The 16,786-nt window shown below is 39.5% G+C and overlaps 1 protein-coding gene across 1 annotated transcript in view; it reads left to right on the top strand.

Moving 5' to 3' along the window:
- Window positions 1-16,786, top strand: part of DCHS2 (dachsous cadherin-related 2) — a 94,364-nt gene that overhangs the window by 38,944 nt on the left and 38,634 nt on the right. The window contains 2 exon segments of the mRNA XM_056490751.1: window positions 13,364-13,600; window positions 14,937-15,956. Coding sequence (XP_056346726.1) covers window positions 13,364-13,600; window positions 14,937-15,956 — 1,257 coding nt within the window.

Genomic DNA, 16,786 nt, shown 5'->3' with positions numbered 1-16,786 from the left:
TTTGATTGATGATAGACTTTCCACAAGAAAAACCACTTTAAGCACTGTGTAACTAGAAAAATATATGGGTAGGAAACTGTAAACCATCTCCTCTGCTGGTTCGTGACTATTGCCATCATTTGTTTCTAGGGTAGGTGTGAACAACATCTTGGTTTCATTATGTTGCCTTTTGTAGATATCTGATCCATGCATGATCTATGAACAGTACTCATGAATTTATTACAACAGGGCAAGTTGAAGAGCTCTTCTGGCTAAGAAACTGTTTGAGCTATGTTTGTTTATGTCCCCATTGTTACCTAACAAGCTATTTGAAAGACAGTATTTATAATTATGGCTGAGCTAGAAATTAAAACTGTAAGTCACAGGACGCAATCATTAATGTGGCAGAAAACCTATGCAGTGCTTAACGTTAAGACCCTAGGATTAAAAATGAATTTGTAAACTTCCATTACAATAACAGGATTAATACTTACCTTCACCCAAGGGCATGTCATTAATTTTTCTATTGGTATTAGTGATTCCCTTTTTGAGAGACGGGTAAAAAGATGATTATCATCATCATAGCTCTGGGTCAGGGAAGTTGTTTCAAACCAACAAAACTAATAATAGTCCTTGAAATTGTTCTGGACCACTGTGACTTCATGTGTCAGTCTTCAGGTAAACGGTCTGTTCTAGCCTTTGAACAAATTTCTACCTAGTCCCTGTGTGCAGAGAAAACTTCCATGAAGGCTAATCAAAAGGCAGCAGCCACTGGTGTGTCTTCATGTGAATGTATCAGTTATTTAAACCTATCATGAAAATGATGTAGAGAAAGTATCATTCACTCAGCGTATGTTACAGCAGCATAAGCATTTAGTTTAGCTTTTGTTTCTTTCAACTCTGCTAAGATGTTTAGGCTTGTGTTTCTCTGATTCCTACCTAAATTAGATGCCTTGAACAAAGGCTATGTCCTTTCTTTTGTGTACTTTATTGAGACTATTTCTGTGAAAACGATGGATAGAACTGGGCTGGATGCGCCACCAAAGTCACTCAATTACTCCCCTCCTCAGTTGTGCAGGGGAAGAAAATGATGACAAAAGGCTTTTGGGTCAAAAAAAGGGCAGGGAGGAATCTCTCAGGAATTACTGTCATGGGCAAAAGAGACTCAATTTGAGAAAATTACTTTTATTTGTTGCCAATCAAATCAGAGGAGAGTAATGAGAAATAAAAACTACATCATAAAAGACATTCCCTCCACCCCTCCCTTTTCCTGCACTTCACTCCCAATTTTCTCTATCTCCTCTGGCCCTGGAAGTGCAGGAGGATGGGGAATGTGATGAACTGTGCAGTTCATCACAGGTTATCTCTGCTTCCTCCTCCTCACACTCTTCTTCTGCTCCAGCACAGATCATTTCAACAGGGTCAGTCCTTCAGAAACAGAATGATCCAGTGTGAGTTTCCTATGTGGTCACAAATCCTTCCAGCAAACCTTAACCAGTACGAGCTTCCCATGGGATCACAGCCTTCTTTGGGCATCTGAGTGCTCCAGCGAAGGGTCTTCCATAGGCTGGAGGGGGATCTCTGCTCCACTGTGGACCTCCATAGGCTGCAGGGGACTGCTGCCTTACCATTGTCTGCACCACAGAATCCACTCCTGTAGCCCCCACTCAGCCAAACCCTTGCCCCATAAACACAGTACACTGAGATATTTGGAAATCACTCCATTGACTTGAAGATACTTGGATCACTCTTTTGTTATAATACTTCCTGTTATTTATTTACACCAAAAGCACATTTTGGGAACAATTTGTTGTAAGAGCTGGTTAGTAGTTGAACATTAAAAAAAAATTCTGCACAGAAGTACAGTCCTGCAAAATGAAGATTCTTTTGAGGAAATTTTGACTTGCTAAAAACCCGCTGCCTTTAGATGCTCTCTGATTTCTTTATAACAGAAGAGCAAAGGGCATCATGTGACTAAAATGTCCTGTAAAAGATGTCAAGCAGTCTAGGAGTTTAGTCTGTTGGCGAAGAATAAAAGGATGAATACACCTAAAGATCATGTGAATTTAAGAATATAAGAAGTACCTTAACCAAAAGCCAAATTTAATTCCAGCATCTTATCACTTTAACAGTACCTAGTAATGGATACAAGAGGAATTGTGTAGAGCTTGTACAGAACAGTGCCTCACTGGTATGTTTCTTGTGGCAGTGTGTGTTTTAGTGCTGTACTACTTTCATTACTGCACTATGGAACCACATGTAAATGCAATTTAATGGCAAACTAACTTACAATAAACTTTGATTTGGTTCAGAATAGATTCATTTCAGTTAAGGATGCTGACAAATTATTAAAAAAATAGAACTGTTTTTTAACAGATGCATCTTAGGAAATGTTAATTGCATGAAAAAGTTTTGTTCTATTCTTATTGCAATACAGGTTGAAAAGTAATGTTGAAATACCAACATTTCTTTTATGGAGGAAAAAACTCCAAAACTTTGCTTAACTCCATGTATTATGCAGTTTTTAATATATAGCAGATTGTACTAGGCATCAAAGTAAAATCTCTTTCTAAAGAAAACAAGGCCATATTTATGATGATTGATGATGTTTTCATATAGTATTGTAGGAAAAATTGTTTATTTTTAAACTACTTTTGGCGTTTTCCTACAGCATGTAGTACATTTGCTAAATATATGAAGAGCTTCACATAAATAACATTTAAAATTAGGAGTGTTTTATTTTGGAACATTTTGAGGCCACTTCTTTTTTTAAACTGCAGTTTCTTTAATTACTGTCTTTCTGATCTGCCATATGATATTGATAGTGTATTTGGAATGCGGCAAATCAGAAGAATGTGTCTGAGACATTGTTTTAGCACAGTATGTTTTCACCTTTGAAGAATTTTGTTTGAGTTAAAATAGAAAAATTGATGGTCTCAGCTGAGTTATTTGTGGACATTTACCTTCACTGAGATCTCATCTAATGAGAAAATTACCATAAAGAATGCTGAAAATAGTATACTGTCCTAGAAGCACATGAAACTTGCTGTAGTTAGTGTAAGGATGCAGATTTTGGCCCTGAAAGAGTTGTGTAGAAGAACAGCATATCCATATTGCTAGCTCCTAATGTATCTCTTTTTTTTTTTTTTTAATGTATAAAATCCAATAGAATCAATCATCTACAAAACAAAATATTCCTACAAGCTGTGTGCTGAAATCTTAACCATGCAATAGTGGGGTGTACATGAGATTATTGCACATGAAGGAATGCAAAGTATTAACAAATAGTCTAGCCCACCCTCCTTTCTCCTAGTTAAGCCAATGTCAGATCTCAGAAATAGAAGAACCTACCAGAAGAGGCTAAGAGTGAACTTCCATGGCATTGCACAGATGAAGTGGACTGATAAAATAAATGGTGAAAAAGAAAAAATGATGCTCAAACCTCACATTTTAGAGGAGAGGAATGGTGTGATATTTATACATTGAAAATCAGACAAGCAGCCCTTTTCTTTGCTAGAGACTGTGTGGGTACAGGATGTATTTACTTTGTGTTCTCAGTTAACCTAAAGAAAAGAAGAAAGTGGCAGGTTACACCAAGGGAGCTGACAGCTGTGGTACAGTTAGAATGAATGTAGCAGGGAAGTGTGTGCAGCAGAAAATCAGTTCATGTAAATGAAGGGCAGAATCTGGAATGTTTTGTAATGCTCTTAATATAAGAACAGCCAATATATCTTCTTTGGCTTATAGCAGGCTTCATCCTGTATCTGTCTTGATATATTTTTTTATACAGTGACTTCAAAGAAATATCATCCCTGGTTACCATGACAGTCGAGCTTAGTTACCAGGTTGTGCACTGAGCTATTTTTGGATAGAGGCTGGCAGCTTGATTGAAAAGGTCCTTGACTGAGAAGGTCCTTGATTAAAAAGACGTTTTTGGAAAACTTTGATAAGCTAAGTAAGGAAAGGTGACCTGTTGAGAAGCTGGGGCAGGGCTAGAGCAGTTCAGATTGTGGGGGCAGGTCTCTGCTTTTGCTTTAGAAAATACAGCAATTCACCAGGCCAAAATCCTGCCTGCTTTCTGGTATAAGCTTTGATTTCTGGATGGACTTGTGTTCATATGATGTATAAATGTTTGCTTTGTACACAATCAGCAAACATACTCTAAGTTACTATTAAGTCAGATTAAAGGAAATAAACCAGAGCAGAAACAAAGGAAATCTCCTTGTAACAGCAAATAATATCTCTTCAATTATCTGTTTTACTGAAAAGTTAGAATTTTGTTGGGGTTTTCGTTGTGTTGCTTATTTGTTTGTTTGTGATTTTTTTAGGGAATAATTATTTAAACATGTAAGAGTACAAAATAGAAAAAGCTAGGAGGCACCTGATCTTCTAAATTGGCAAACTATAGTCTCTAGGTACACAAAATTTTGCATCCCAAATTGCAAGACTTTGTCTGAAAAGCACTTGTCTAAGAGAAACTAAGCCTAGATGATACAAAACCATTCTAGTATTATCCTCATGCCCTCTTTTGCTCAACATAAGAGACTAATGCTCAGGTGGGTACTCTCTTTGCAAATAATGGAACTGCTGTAATTAGAAATTCATATTTTATGTGTTGATGAATACTTCTTAGCTCACTAAAACTCTCTGTAACCTATAGTATTTGAAATAGTAGTGTCATGCACTGTTAAAACTGCTTATGTTACTTTATAGATCCGAATACTGGTTTGTTACGTGCAGACTCCCAACAGAGTCTGATGAAGTACTCTGGAACAGACTTCCACGTGCTAAGCAAATTCTTGTAATTAAACACAGTATATTTATATAGTATTGACTAAGTATAGACACTAAGTCCTTTTATGTTTATTTCTCTTTCTAAGAGGAAAACTATGAATTGAGCACAAGAATTTGCTACAGAGGGGCCGGTGTTGGAAGCATCTCCAGTGCAGAGGTATAAGGCCTGTAAAATACAAATGTAGCTAGAAGATTGGTATGGGTTCAACCAACTATTTACTACAAAAACATTCAAACACTGAATATTATCAAACTGAAGAAGTTCTCTTTGCTGAAATGCAGACCAGTGTTTGTGCCATCAAAAGTAAGCTTTTTAAAGACTTTTCGTGTGAGCTGAAGATGTGTGTGTTGCAGCAGATAGACTGTAAATAACAACATAATTCCTTATTAATTCCTTCCTTCCTCTGGCAGTTATTAAACCAGCTATTCAGTGTATTTGGCAGAGTGTTGCTATGGTTACCATGAAGAATGCAGCTTCACAAAAAAAGGTGCATTTTAAATACAGGTAAAATGCTAAAGCTGGAACACATATGCAGTGCCAAGTGACAGCATAGGCAATGGGTTGGATAACTTCAATAGAAATGTCAAGCAGAAACGGTACCTTTCTTCCTTAAGGCAATGCTAATTTTAATGTTAATGCAAAATGCACACCTCTTAACTGCATCCATCTCCTGGAGGATCACCCTGTATGTGCTCATCTTGAAGTTTATTCTGACACATAAAGAACAAAGCTGTGCAGGTACCTGTGGGAGTTATTGTCAGGAGGACAGTTGTCAGGACAAACTCAGGAGCTCTCCATATTCTGGTTCTTGAAGTTTGTAGTTTATTGTTAGGGTGTAGGTATAAGGGTCCTGCTAAGAGCTGCCAGCCACAACTCAGAGCAGGACAGAGAGAGAAGTATGACAGGGAGAGAGAGTAAGAGAGAATAAGAGAGCAAGAGAGAATGAGAGCGAGAGAAGAATAGAATAGAGGGCGATTTTCCATTTACAATACAACAAGTCTTCTTCTATGTTGAATATTCTAATTTCCACTAACAAATCTACTACAAGACACTAATTTTCTAATATTTGCATGCAACCTATAGGAATCGCTATATTACCATGTTTTATTGCTTTCTTACCTATAAACCTTATCTCTAAACCTTTCCTGCCATACTTGGAACAGGATGTCTGCTGGCTCTTTGGTATTTGTGGCATTTGGCATTACCTAAACAAAGGAAGAGGCCTCAAACATTTACTTTGTTGTTCTCAGCTCCACAGTTGAAAACTGCTATTATTTCACTTATGGTTTCAAATTCTTTCGCTAAGCACTCATATTTATAAGGTTTTCCTATTTCCTCATTCCCAACAGGCACCCTGCACTGGGAAGCTGCTGAGCTAGAGTGGGTGCTCTGGGCAGATCAGTGGGTCAGCTCTGACCTGCACAGCAGTGAACAGCAGGTCCGGTGGTCAGCTTTGAAGGTCAGATGGGGTGAGGAACCATATGGACCTTTTGACCATCTGCTTGTTGTCTGAGCTGTGTGAGGTGATGCCAGCTGGCCCATCCTAGGTTATTTGCTAAGAAATAGTGCCATCATTTAAAGTTTGTTAGAGTATTTGTTTCAAAGGCTTAGGTTATACCACTGGTAACTGTTGATTTCATTCCTCTTGCCATGTTCTAAAGTTACTTTTTTATTTCATAAACAATAATGTAATATTAGAAACCATTTAAGTATGCATACCTATGCAATCCAGACTTTGTTACTGAAGTTAGTGCATCCTGATTTTTATCTTTGCTGCACTTGACTAGTGGAAAACATTTGATTTACCTACAAATGGCTATAAATGAAGGGCTGATTTTTATTTTGCTTATGGGAGAACTCTGTGCAAAAACAGATTTTCAAAGTGCTCAGATGGAGATGTTTGCGGAATTCCTACTGGGTTAACCAGTATGATTTTTTCCCACGCAAAAAGTTATTTTAGTGAGTGAACCTACTTTGGTGCTTGGTTTGAAAGACAGGTATTTGCCAAGAAAGGCAGGAGCTCCTCCCCGAGTTGTAGAATGCAGACCCCTCCTCCCTCCTGATTGTTATAATTTTGGAATTAGGGGCTCTCAGGCAGAAATATGGGGGTAGAAACAACAGCTCTTTACTAATACATAAAACCAGACAAACAAAAGCAGCAACAGCTGTGAAAATTAACAACAGAACAGTAACTCAGTTCCAGTCCTTTTCAGCCGCAGACACACTTTTTCTGTGCTTGGTACTGGTGGTGGAGGCAGGGCATGTTCTGCACAGCTGCAGAGGGCTGGGATGATGTCAGTGGCATCTCAGATGGGAGAAGGTGTAATGGAAAATAAAGAGATTCAGCTGAATTAAGTATAATCAAAATAAGAAATAATTTATTTAGCGACCGAGATACGGTCCACAACAGCCACAATCACAAAGAACAATGCCAAGCCTGGGATCGGCGCCAGGTGAACACGCTCTGATCTGAACTCTACCGCTTCAGATTCTCCAATGTTCACAAAACTGCCTTGGTCAGTCCAGTTTTTATACAGTTTTTCCTAGCCCGGGGCAGAGGTCTTTGTTTCTTTTCGTCTCCCACATATTCATGTGGTTTTATTTCTCTGTGTTGGGCTGGACAAAACCATATTCTGGGAGACGATGAATTCTGATGAGGGCAGGTCTTGGTTTACGGTAAGCCAGTATTGAGATGTATCTTTCCCGAAGGCTCTGGTTATCTTAATCATCAGTACTTGTCGGGTGCTCATCGTTTGGGTGTTCCCTGGACAGTTTCCAGAGAGTCATCTCTGTTGAGGCTACATCTATTTACTTGTTAATCTGGGCTGTCCTGCTTTTGTTGGTGGTCACAATGCTGCGGTGAAGCAATCTGTGTCCCTTCGTCTGCGGTTTTCTTTTTGGTTTCCGAGTTTTATTATTTTATTCATACAAACATTATTTATTCCACATTAATTTACAAATTAACACAAATTACATCATATAATACATTACAAAGGGATGGAGAAAGGACTCACCGCGTGGATCGCGGCGCTCGGCTGCGTGCTCGGAGGTAGCAGGCTGGAGCGGGGAAGTCAGCAGTGCACTGTCCCACAGCAGAGAACCTGGCTCCCAGCGTTGGGATGGCGGGGGTTGGAAGGGAGCAGCACTGGACGTCTTCCTCCGACCCCACTGGCGAGCGAGAGAGACAGAGCCCTCGCAGATACCACCCCCCCACCCCCCACCTCTTTTGTCACTAACCATCATGAGCAAGGGTGTAGCCCAACAGGTTTTCTTAGTATCACAATCGGGAAAATTCCACAGAGAGAAAAAGGGAACAAACTCCAACCCCCAACAGTGCTGTATGCTGTTGCAAGATTAGGACTGAACGCAGGATCATGAATGTAATAAAAAATACATTTTAGAAGAATCATTACATGCGGATTCCTGTCTCCTGCCTTTAACTGTTGAGAAACAGCAGTTAACCCACTTGTGGGACAGGGTCCACTTGCACAAAAATAAGAACAGCAAAATCCCATGAGAAATTTTGCCATTACTAGAGGATGGTATCCTCTGACACGGAGTCCTGTCCTTCATTAGTGTATTTGCACTTTCTGGGCGAATAGGCACAAAGCAAAGAGCAAGACTTCTTGGAAGTTCATGCCCTACTGTGTACAGTGAGTGAGGAAGTATGAAGCAGATGAAAGAGTTGGCAGTCATGATTTTACCTTCAATAATACTACTTCTCCCCATGCATTCAATAGTCCAAACTATTGTAACAATTTCTGCTAGCCCTTAAGCATGGATTGTTCTGAAGCAAAACATCTGTAAGTTCCAGCACGCCTGTGTGTGTTGGTTTCACGTGCTAGGGAGGAGGAGTGGATTCGCCTCAGGGCAAGCCTCATGAGGCTGGGGAGTGGGAGTGGCTCTCCAGTCTCTGGGAACTTCCTCTGTGAGCTGCTGGCACCACTCAGAGAGCTGATTTGGTGATGGACAGCTCGGGAAACCAATTAAAAGTTATTTTGCTTTCACAAATCACAGTGGATCAAGTTAATCGTCCTCTCTTTTGGTTTCCGGCCTCCTGAGGTGCAGTGGTCCCTGGCTGGGGCTCCGGCCCGGCTCCCAGCTCCCGGCTCGACCTGGGGCTGGGCCCGGCATCCCAGCCCCGACTCTGCAGGGCCCGGCTCGGGACCCTGGCCCCAGCTTGGTGGGGGGCCTGGCCTGGCCGCATGGCTCCGGGTGGCCCCATGCGGCCCGGGCTGGACTCTCCACGTGGCATGGCCAAGTGGGGGGGATTGGGGAGCCACCAGAGGCTCTCCCTTCCCCCCTCTCCTCCCCGTTCTGAGGGAAAAGGCTTCCAACTGCCCACATGGCTTCTTCACGATCTGGATACAATTTTGACTTCTTTATGCCTGGATAAGATACTCGATCTCCTGGGCTCTCCTGAATGAGAGGGAATGAAGCATGGAGTCCAGAGAGGTCAGCAGAATGGAGATAAAGTTCCTGATGGGAAGAGATTGAAAAGATGCAACTGATAAGTAGCTGAAAACCTCTTTTGTGGGGCTATGAGGGGATTGTGACTTCACTAAAATTCCTTTAAACTGTGAAATATACTTGGGGAGGTTTGGGGTGCTTGAGAAGAAGACTTTTTGCCTCGGGGAAATTGAGCTTTCTGTTTTGGAACTGGAATATGAACAGCGATATTTGATAGAGAAGGAGATGAAGAGAATTTTGTTTTTCAGCAGCCTGCCTTTAAAAGTAGTACCCCATGTGTGAATCGTAACCCATAATACGGCTCTGGAAGGACTGTGTAAATGGGAGGAAAATTCATGGTTCTGTAGGTCCTGGGCGGATGCAGACTGTGAAGGTGAAGACACCCCCTAAGCGATAACTAAAAAAAGGGACTTTTCTCTCTTAAGTGAACTGAAATGATTATTTGGGTGGATAACTGACTGAAGTGTTCTCTGTATGTTGTTAAGGAATGTGGAATGAAGGGAAGGGGAAGAGGGAATAATCTAGGAATCTTATTCTGAATTCTCGTTGTGTTATTAATAAATTTCTTCTTGTATTTTTGTAAGTTTTAAGCCTGCATTGTCTTTACTCCTAAATCCTATGTCTGAAAGAAATTAAATATATTAAAATTGGCAAAACCCAAGTCACACCGTGACACTGTGCTGACCTGCCTTGGAGCAGAGCTGTTCCCAGGCTACAGCCTGTAGTGGCAGTTGCTAGCATGCATCCAGCATGAAATCTGTATCCAGATCGTATCCAGACAGCAGGTAGTTTGTATGTCATGCTTTTGATTTATAAGGGCTCAGATCTGCAATCCATTACACCCATGCAGATCTAGTCAAGAAAATGAGATTGCCAAGATGTGAATGAGGCTGTATGTTAATGCTTCATCTAGTGTGTAATTATAAGATTGTTCACCTGTGAAGCAGAATTGATTAGAGCTCTCTCTCATGCAGAATAAGGAATTAACCAGAGGTAAAATCTTCAAAGCACTTCAGTGATATAAATATTAATTTGAAAAATAAGAATTAAATGTTTTTAAAGGCAGCAGATAAGACCATTTATATGGTGAGTCAAGCTGTAAGAAAGGTGGCACTTTTCTTAAAGTGGACCCACACTTGTGTCTTTGTGATCTCCCATTGGGAGCTTCGGTAAAACATTCCTTGCAGATGAGCTGTCTCATTATTCCCTTTTCATTGTCAATGTTTATAGAAACTGTTTTTCAGAATGGAAGAATATATTCTGTACCACAGGAACCGATTTGTCTTTTAAGTTCTCCGAAGCCTTAAATAACAGGCTGTAAAGGATTGTGGTAATAACAATAATAAGCCCCAATCTTAATTAAATTGCAGAATGGAGAAGAAAGGAAAGTCATGGTTCATCTTCAGCCTTTTTCTTAGTGAGAAATGCCTCTGTTGAGCTTCACACACTGAACCTATGATTTTGACAGTTCCTGCTCCTTGCAATTTCCTGTGTTTCTGCCTGTGCAGTGTAGTACTTGGGCACCTCCTGCACCCTGCTGCAGCAAATGAAATGCACCCAGCCAGCCTGCTTTGAGATGTTCTGGCAGCTGCTTTTAGCCCAAGTGGTCCTGACTATCCATTTTAGTCACAGTCCACTGTTTTACCTAATCATACAGAAAGTGAAATCCCAGATGCTGCTTTCTTCTACGGCTTCTTTCCTGTCAGTTGGTGCCATAATAGAGCCTAATGAGCCATGTTCACCAACATATGGCAGACCTATCTCAAATGTCTTTATAGATTATGTATCACCAGATGCAAAGCTAATGCCCAGAACTACAAGAGATGAAAGAAATAAAATGTGCACAGTTAAAAGTCAAAATGGGTTATTAAATTTCTGCATACTATCATTTTGGAGGTTGAAGGGAACTATATAGAAAACACATACTTTTTATTTGGATTCTACAATTGTTCTTATGGTATCCTGCAAGAGAGATGAGTAGGCAAGATATACTTGCCTATTCCCCTTTTCCCCTATGACACAGCAAAAGAAGGAAGGGAGAAAACAAAATCTTTTACTAACTTTCTTTTTGCTTCCTGTAACTGGAGTGGCATGGAGTGTGCTGCAATGTGTCTAGGTCAGCAGAGAAGGAGCTTTGGTTCTGAAATATTTCTGTTCCATCAGGTCTTCGGAGCTCCTGGAGTGGAGCACTGCTTGCTCCACCTTTTGCAAAAGGATGTTCCAGAATCTTTAGTTACTACTCTAAGAGTGAGATTTTTCAGTCTGGTGCTTCTGTAGAAGTTTTCCAGTTCTCCACATACCTCTTGAAGTCTCTAAAATTAGAAGGACATATTTATATCCTTGTCAGTAGAAAAATATAGAAAAGTTGGTCAAATTAATAACATACAGTCCATTTGATTGATTTAAATTAATTTGACAGAAATGATGCTACAAAATCTATGTATGCATCTGTATTCCATGTATATTTGTATACAAATCTATGTGTATAAAAAATAGTTAAATCCTTTTTTCCTTCAAGCTGCAATTCCTCAGATTACCTCAGCAAATGCCAAAAATTTATGTCCTTGAAGGACTATTTTGTTGAGCTGCTTAAGTAATCCTATAACTCAACCATTAGAAGAAAAAAAAAAAAAAACAAAATAGGGTTGTTTCTTAGAATTGCATCAATTATTAGCAAAGGAGCTGGATCAGTACTGAACCCTGGATCTGTCTGTATCACTGTTGAGATTGAGTGTGATTTGTCACACTGGAAGAAGAGTCCCTTTTTTTGTTAGTGAAAAACATTTTTTCTTGATCCTAAAAACCCTTTTACTGCATTTTAAGCATGTCAAGACACAGTTTATTATAGTGTCTTGGCAGTATATTTTGAAAATATACTGCATGCACATTCGAATATTTATAAGGATTTTATGTATTTTCCATTATTCTGCTTAAAAATGGGTTGTAGAAAATTAGTGTTGTGACTTCACCCTAAATCCTGAGAAGGTATATTCTCACTTAATCATGCATTGATTCTCCTAAGACACTTTGAGCTGACATGAGTTTTACCCAGTCTAACCACTAAATGTCCAACTTGAATGGCAGACATCATCCCTACTAAACTTGTCTTGACAGCCAGGAAATTATAAAGGTAGCCCAACGTTTAAAAGGTGTGGTTTTACTGAACTGCCGGAAGTTCTGTGTCTTCACCAGCTTCTACAAAAAGCTAGGTGATTTCTTAAAAATATCTGTTGGTATGTAAAAAGTTGTCCCTATTAGTTGAATCACTTGAGTTTGCTGCAATTTTACTATTTAGCACACTGTGATTTTAGCATTTAGTGTATATTTAGTTAAACACACTCATTGCTAGGAAAATTTTCCTGCATTTGGTCACCTTTTATCTTCATTTTCAAGTTGAAAAGCTTACTTCACAAGTAGTTTATCTTGAGGAATGTACATCCAAAGTGCTATATTTTGGGACTGAACATTGTATTTTCTTTTCAAATAATTACTTCATACAGTTAATATAAAATGTAATTGTTAGCAGCTTGCAAATTTAATGGACCTTATAATTCACTATTAAAGGGTATTTTGACAGAAGCTTGTGATCAGACAGCAGGTGATTGCTTCCCAGATACTTTCCACAGAGCTCCCTGCTCTGAAGATCTGTATTTTGAGGCTTTGGCTCCATTTTTGTGGATGTTTTGTTTCAGGAATTACTTAAGCAGAATGTCTCCGCAGCCTGCCTGAAATAACATTATCTTTACCATTTGCGAAAATAAATTAACCTTTTGTAACAATACTTTTTTTCCACCCCGTTGCATTTCCAAATTGCCATAGACTAGCAGTAGTAGTAAATATAGCATTGTTAAAGATTTAACTGAATCTGTATTTCTAAAATCAGAATTATAGATACTGTGTTTTGAAACAGAACGTGTGTTTCAGTGGCTCTGTGAATGGTAAAGATCATATATTTTGAATAGAACTTGGCTCTCAGAAATTGAATTGGGAGTGCTGATTTTTGTCCACATGATCTGAACGTCTCTTAGAGTAGTGATACATGTTGAAACTATTTTGACAGCCTGCTGAATTTTATCTTGCACCTCTCTTAACTGCTATTTTATTTCTGTGTACTTTCAGGAATTATTTACCTGACCTCAGCTTTTGGCCACCTGGCACATTCTGCACTCTTCCTGATTGTTTCTGCACAGGATGGGGGTGGTCTTCCCTCTGCTAGCAATGCAGCTGTCACAGTAAACATCCTTCAGACTGTTTTGGTCCCTGCCATATTTGAGAGATCCTGGTATAGCTTTTCTGTTCCAGAAGATGCACCTGAAGGCAGCGTGATTGGCACTGTGAAGGCCAGAAAGCCCCCAGGTAAGTCACATTCTTAGTCAGAGATTATGCTGCATTTTTGTTGTGATCATTAACTGGAAATAGCTATAGATGATTTTTTTTCCCATAAATGTCTGTGTTATTCATTCAGTCTGTCAAGCATTAAATAGAATTTACTGTTGGTATTTCCAGCAATTGGTGTAATGGCTGGTTTATCAGGATGCTCTTTAGAACAGTTGGAGATTCATGATACTCTCCTTGGTGGTCCATGGAGATTGGCAATAGCCTCCGTTTTCTTTCTGGTGGATTTCTATAATTGTAAATGGGGAGATAGGAAGCATAATATGAAACTTTAAATAAGTGTGACAGTCTGGCTCATATTAGTATTAGCCAAGCAAAGCAAATCTCAGAGCAATACTTAGAGAGTATTCAGAAGTTTCAGAGGATCTTCAAGAAGTGCTCCTGGCCCCTCAAAAAACCAAGCCAAAACCAACCAACCAAACAAAACCCTACATTGTCTCAAATTAAATGGAGAAGTCCAGGTGAATGTTTGTGGGACCTTCTGAAAATATATTTAATCCATCTGGTTTTGTTATTATTTGTAAAGGGTAATGGATTAGCTCCTAACGGTCCTTGGTCATAAAAAGCCCTGAGAGCCGTACGTATTTGGTTCCTATGCAGAGCAGTGGGATCTGTGAGTCCACATAACAGCCTGATGATGGATCTGTGCATGTAAAGTGGCACATGACAAGGTTTCATACAAGATTGATTAGTCAGGTCCTCCCATTTCCTTCTTTTGGGAAGGACTGTCCTCAGGGTGAAAATAGTACCCGCCAGGTGGCCTTATAGTAAGCCTGAATCTTTAGACAGCTTGTGCTTTTAGTAGTATCTGATGTATAAATGTTACAACAGTGGTCACCCATGAACAGTAAGTTTATTAAAAAACATTTTTTTTTTCAGGGAACTGCCACCTGTTTCATTCCTTGCTATAGTGAATGCCTGTGTGTAGTGAAATTGCTCCCACAAGAGTAATTTTTAGGAGTGTTGTTCCTGTATTTTAGATCAGGGAAAAACAAGAGGCTATTATGCGGTTTTCTCTATAGAGTTATGTAATACCAGTGTGACGAAAATCAAACAATGCAGAAGTGGACCAACTGTATGCATTCATATTTTACTGAAGGGCTCCAGGGTTGGGGAGAAGGAAGCATAAAAAACCCAAGAATGTCAAACATCTGTGTAGCTCACATTTATTCAATTGAATGTAACAATTTAACAGCATGCATTCTCCCCAGACATTTTTGCCAATGTTTGTTATTGCTTCCTTTTTTTTTTTTTCTTTTTTTTTTTAAACATTTTTTGTTGTTGTTTCCATTTCTAGATTCGTTAGAGGTGGTTTCTTACAGAATTTGCTCTGGTGATCCGCATGGAAAGTTCTCTGTCGACTCCCAGTTTGGCATTATCCGCACCAAGAAACAGCTTGACCATGAAGCTCAGTCTGTTGTGGTGCTCACTGTTCAGTCACAGCTGGGTAATTATCCCATCTACACCAGCACTCAAGTCAACATATCTGTGACAGACATTAATGACAACCCTCCTGTATTTCCTACCAAATCTGATAAGGTAACCATCTCACACACCCAGCCTCCTGGTACTGCTGTCTACATTGCTCGTGCTGAAGACAAAGACAGTCACCTAAATGGGGCAATCAAATACAGTATTGCAAGCAAGCAGTCAGATGCATTTAACATTGATCCAAGTCTTGGAGTGGTAAACCTTACCAGGACAGTGTTTGCGGAAAAGCAGCAGGAATATACTCTACACATAGCAGCTGAAGACTGTGGAAGTCCTCCTCTGGCTTCTTTGCTGATGTTGACAGTGGTAATTGAAGAGCAGAAGATGGGCCCTACTTTGGTTTTCCAAAGCTTGATGTATCAAGTAGAAATCAGTGAAGCTACCTCTCTAGGTGCCCAAATTCTTCAGGTTCAAGCCCAGTCACATAATTCACAGAGCGTTGCCTCCAATCTGACGTATTCCTTAGAGCCTAGCACTGATTCTGTTGCATTTGGAATCAGCTTTGATACTGGCTGGATTTATCTTCGGAAACATTTGAACTATGAATGCACACAGATGCTGAGTTTTAGAGCTTTGGTCAGCACATCTGAGGACAAAAACCTTAGGCAAAATGCAAGTACAACTGTAATAGTGAATGTCCTGGATGAAAATGACCATTCTCCCATGTTTATGCATAAGACCTACTTCTTTGAGATTGAGGAAAATCCAATTCCCAGTGGTGTGATTGGCACCATTACAGCTGTTGACAAAGACTCAGGAAGAAATGGACAGCTTTCCTATTTCCTGTTGTCTGATGGAAAGTACTTCAAGATGAATTCTAACACAGGTAGCATTTTATGATTTGTAATCTGCCTAATATTGCTTTTGGAATGCAGCCTTCCCTGAGGGCATGTAAGTAAAGTATAAAGCTATCAGAAACTGCTGTGAATCTTTTGGGTTGATATATGAATATTTTAACTCAGAGTTTCACAATTTGGAGAACGAAATAAACCAAATACATTTTCATGAAGAATGGACTAGCCTTTAGGATTTTATTTTTTTCATGAGTTTGTTCAGATCACTTAGTCACAAGTTTTGCTGTTTGGCTGAAACAAATTAAGGACGTTTTAAGTTATAGCTTCAGTAGTTCATATGAGAAATTTTTTTGCCTCTGTTTACATAGAGTTGAAAAGTACAGATCAGCCATAAGTAACTATAAAGGTACATGTGAAGTTAGACAAAAATTATTAGACAAAAAATGATTTAAAATACTTGCGAATGCTTTTGTAACTGACATCAAAACTGAGTTCATGTTGTACATGGCATGACAGGAAACAAACTGGCTGAGAGAAAATTTTCACTGTATAGGGTGTACTCTACAATGAATCCCAAATGCCTCAAGTAATAGGGGTTATATCTACACAGTATAACACCAGAGGCCAGAGCATGGAGAGTCTAGAGGAAGGGAATCCTTTCAAGGGACACTGGCACTGTAAATAATCCAGTTTAGCCAAATGATATGTAGACAGCAGAGATCTGCTGTTTAAAATTCCTGTTTCCAGATGTCCAGTCCCCATGGGGAGTGAATAGGCTTTCTCAGAATTTCTCTGTATGAATCTCAAAATAAAAGCTGGTTTCTTTTGTGTACACTTACAGAAGTTTACAGGCAAACAGAGT

This window comes from Oenanthe melanoleuca, chromosome 4 (assembly GCF_029582105.1).
Source record: "Oenanthe melanoleuca isolate GR-GAL-2019-014 chromosome 4, OMel1.0, whole genome shotgun sequence".
NCBI lineage: Eukaryota > Metazoa > Chordata > Aves > Passeriformes > Muscicapidae > Oenanthe > Oenanthe melanoleuca.
Note: the sequence above shows the minus strand (reverse complement) of the source record. Positions and strands in the feature narration are given on the sequence as shown.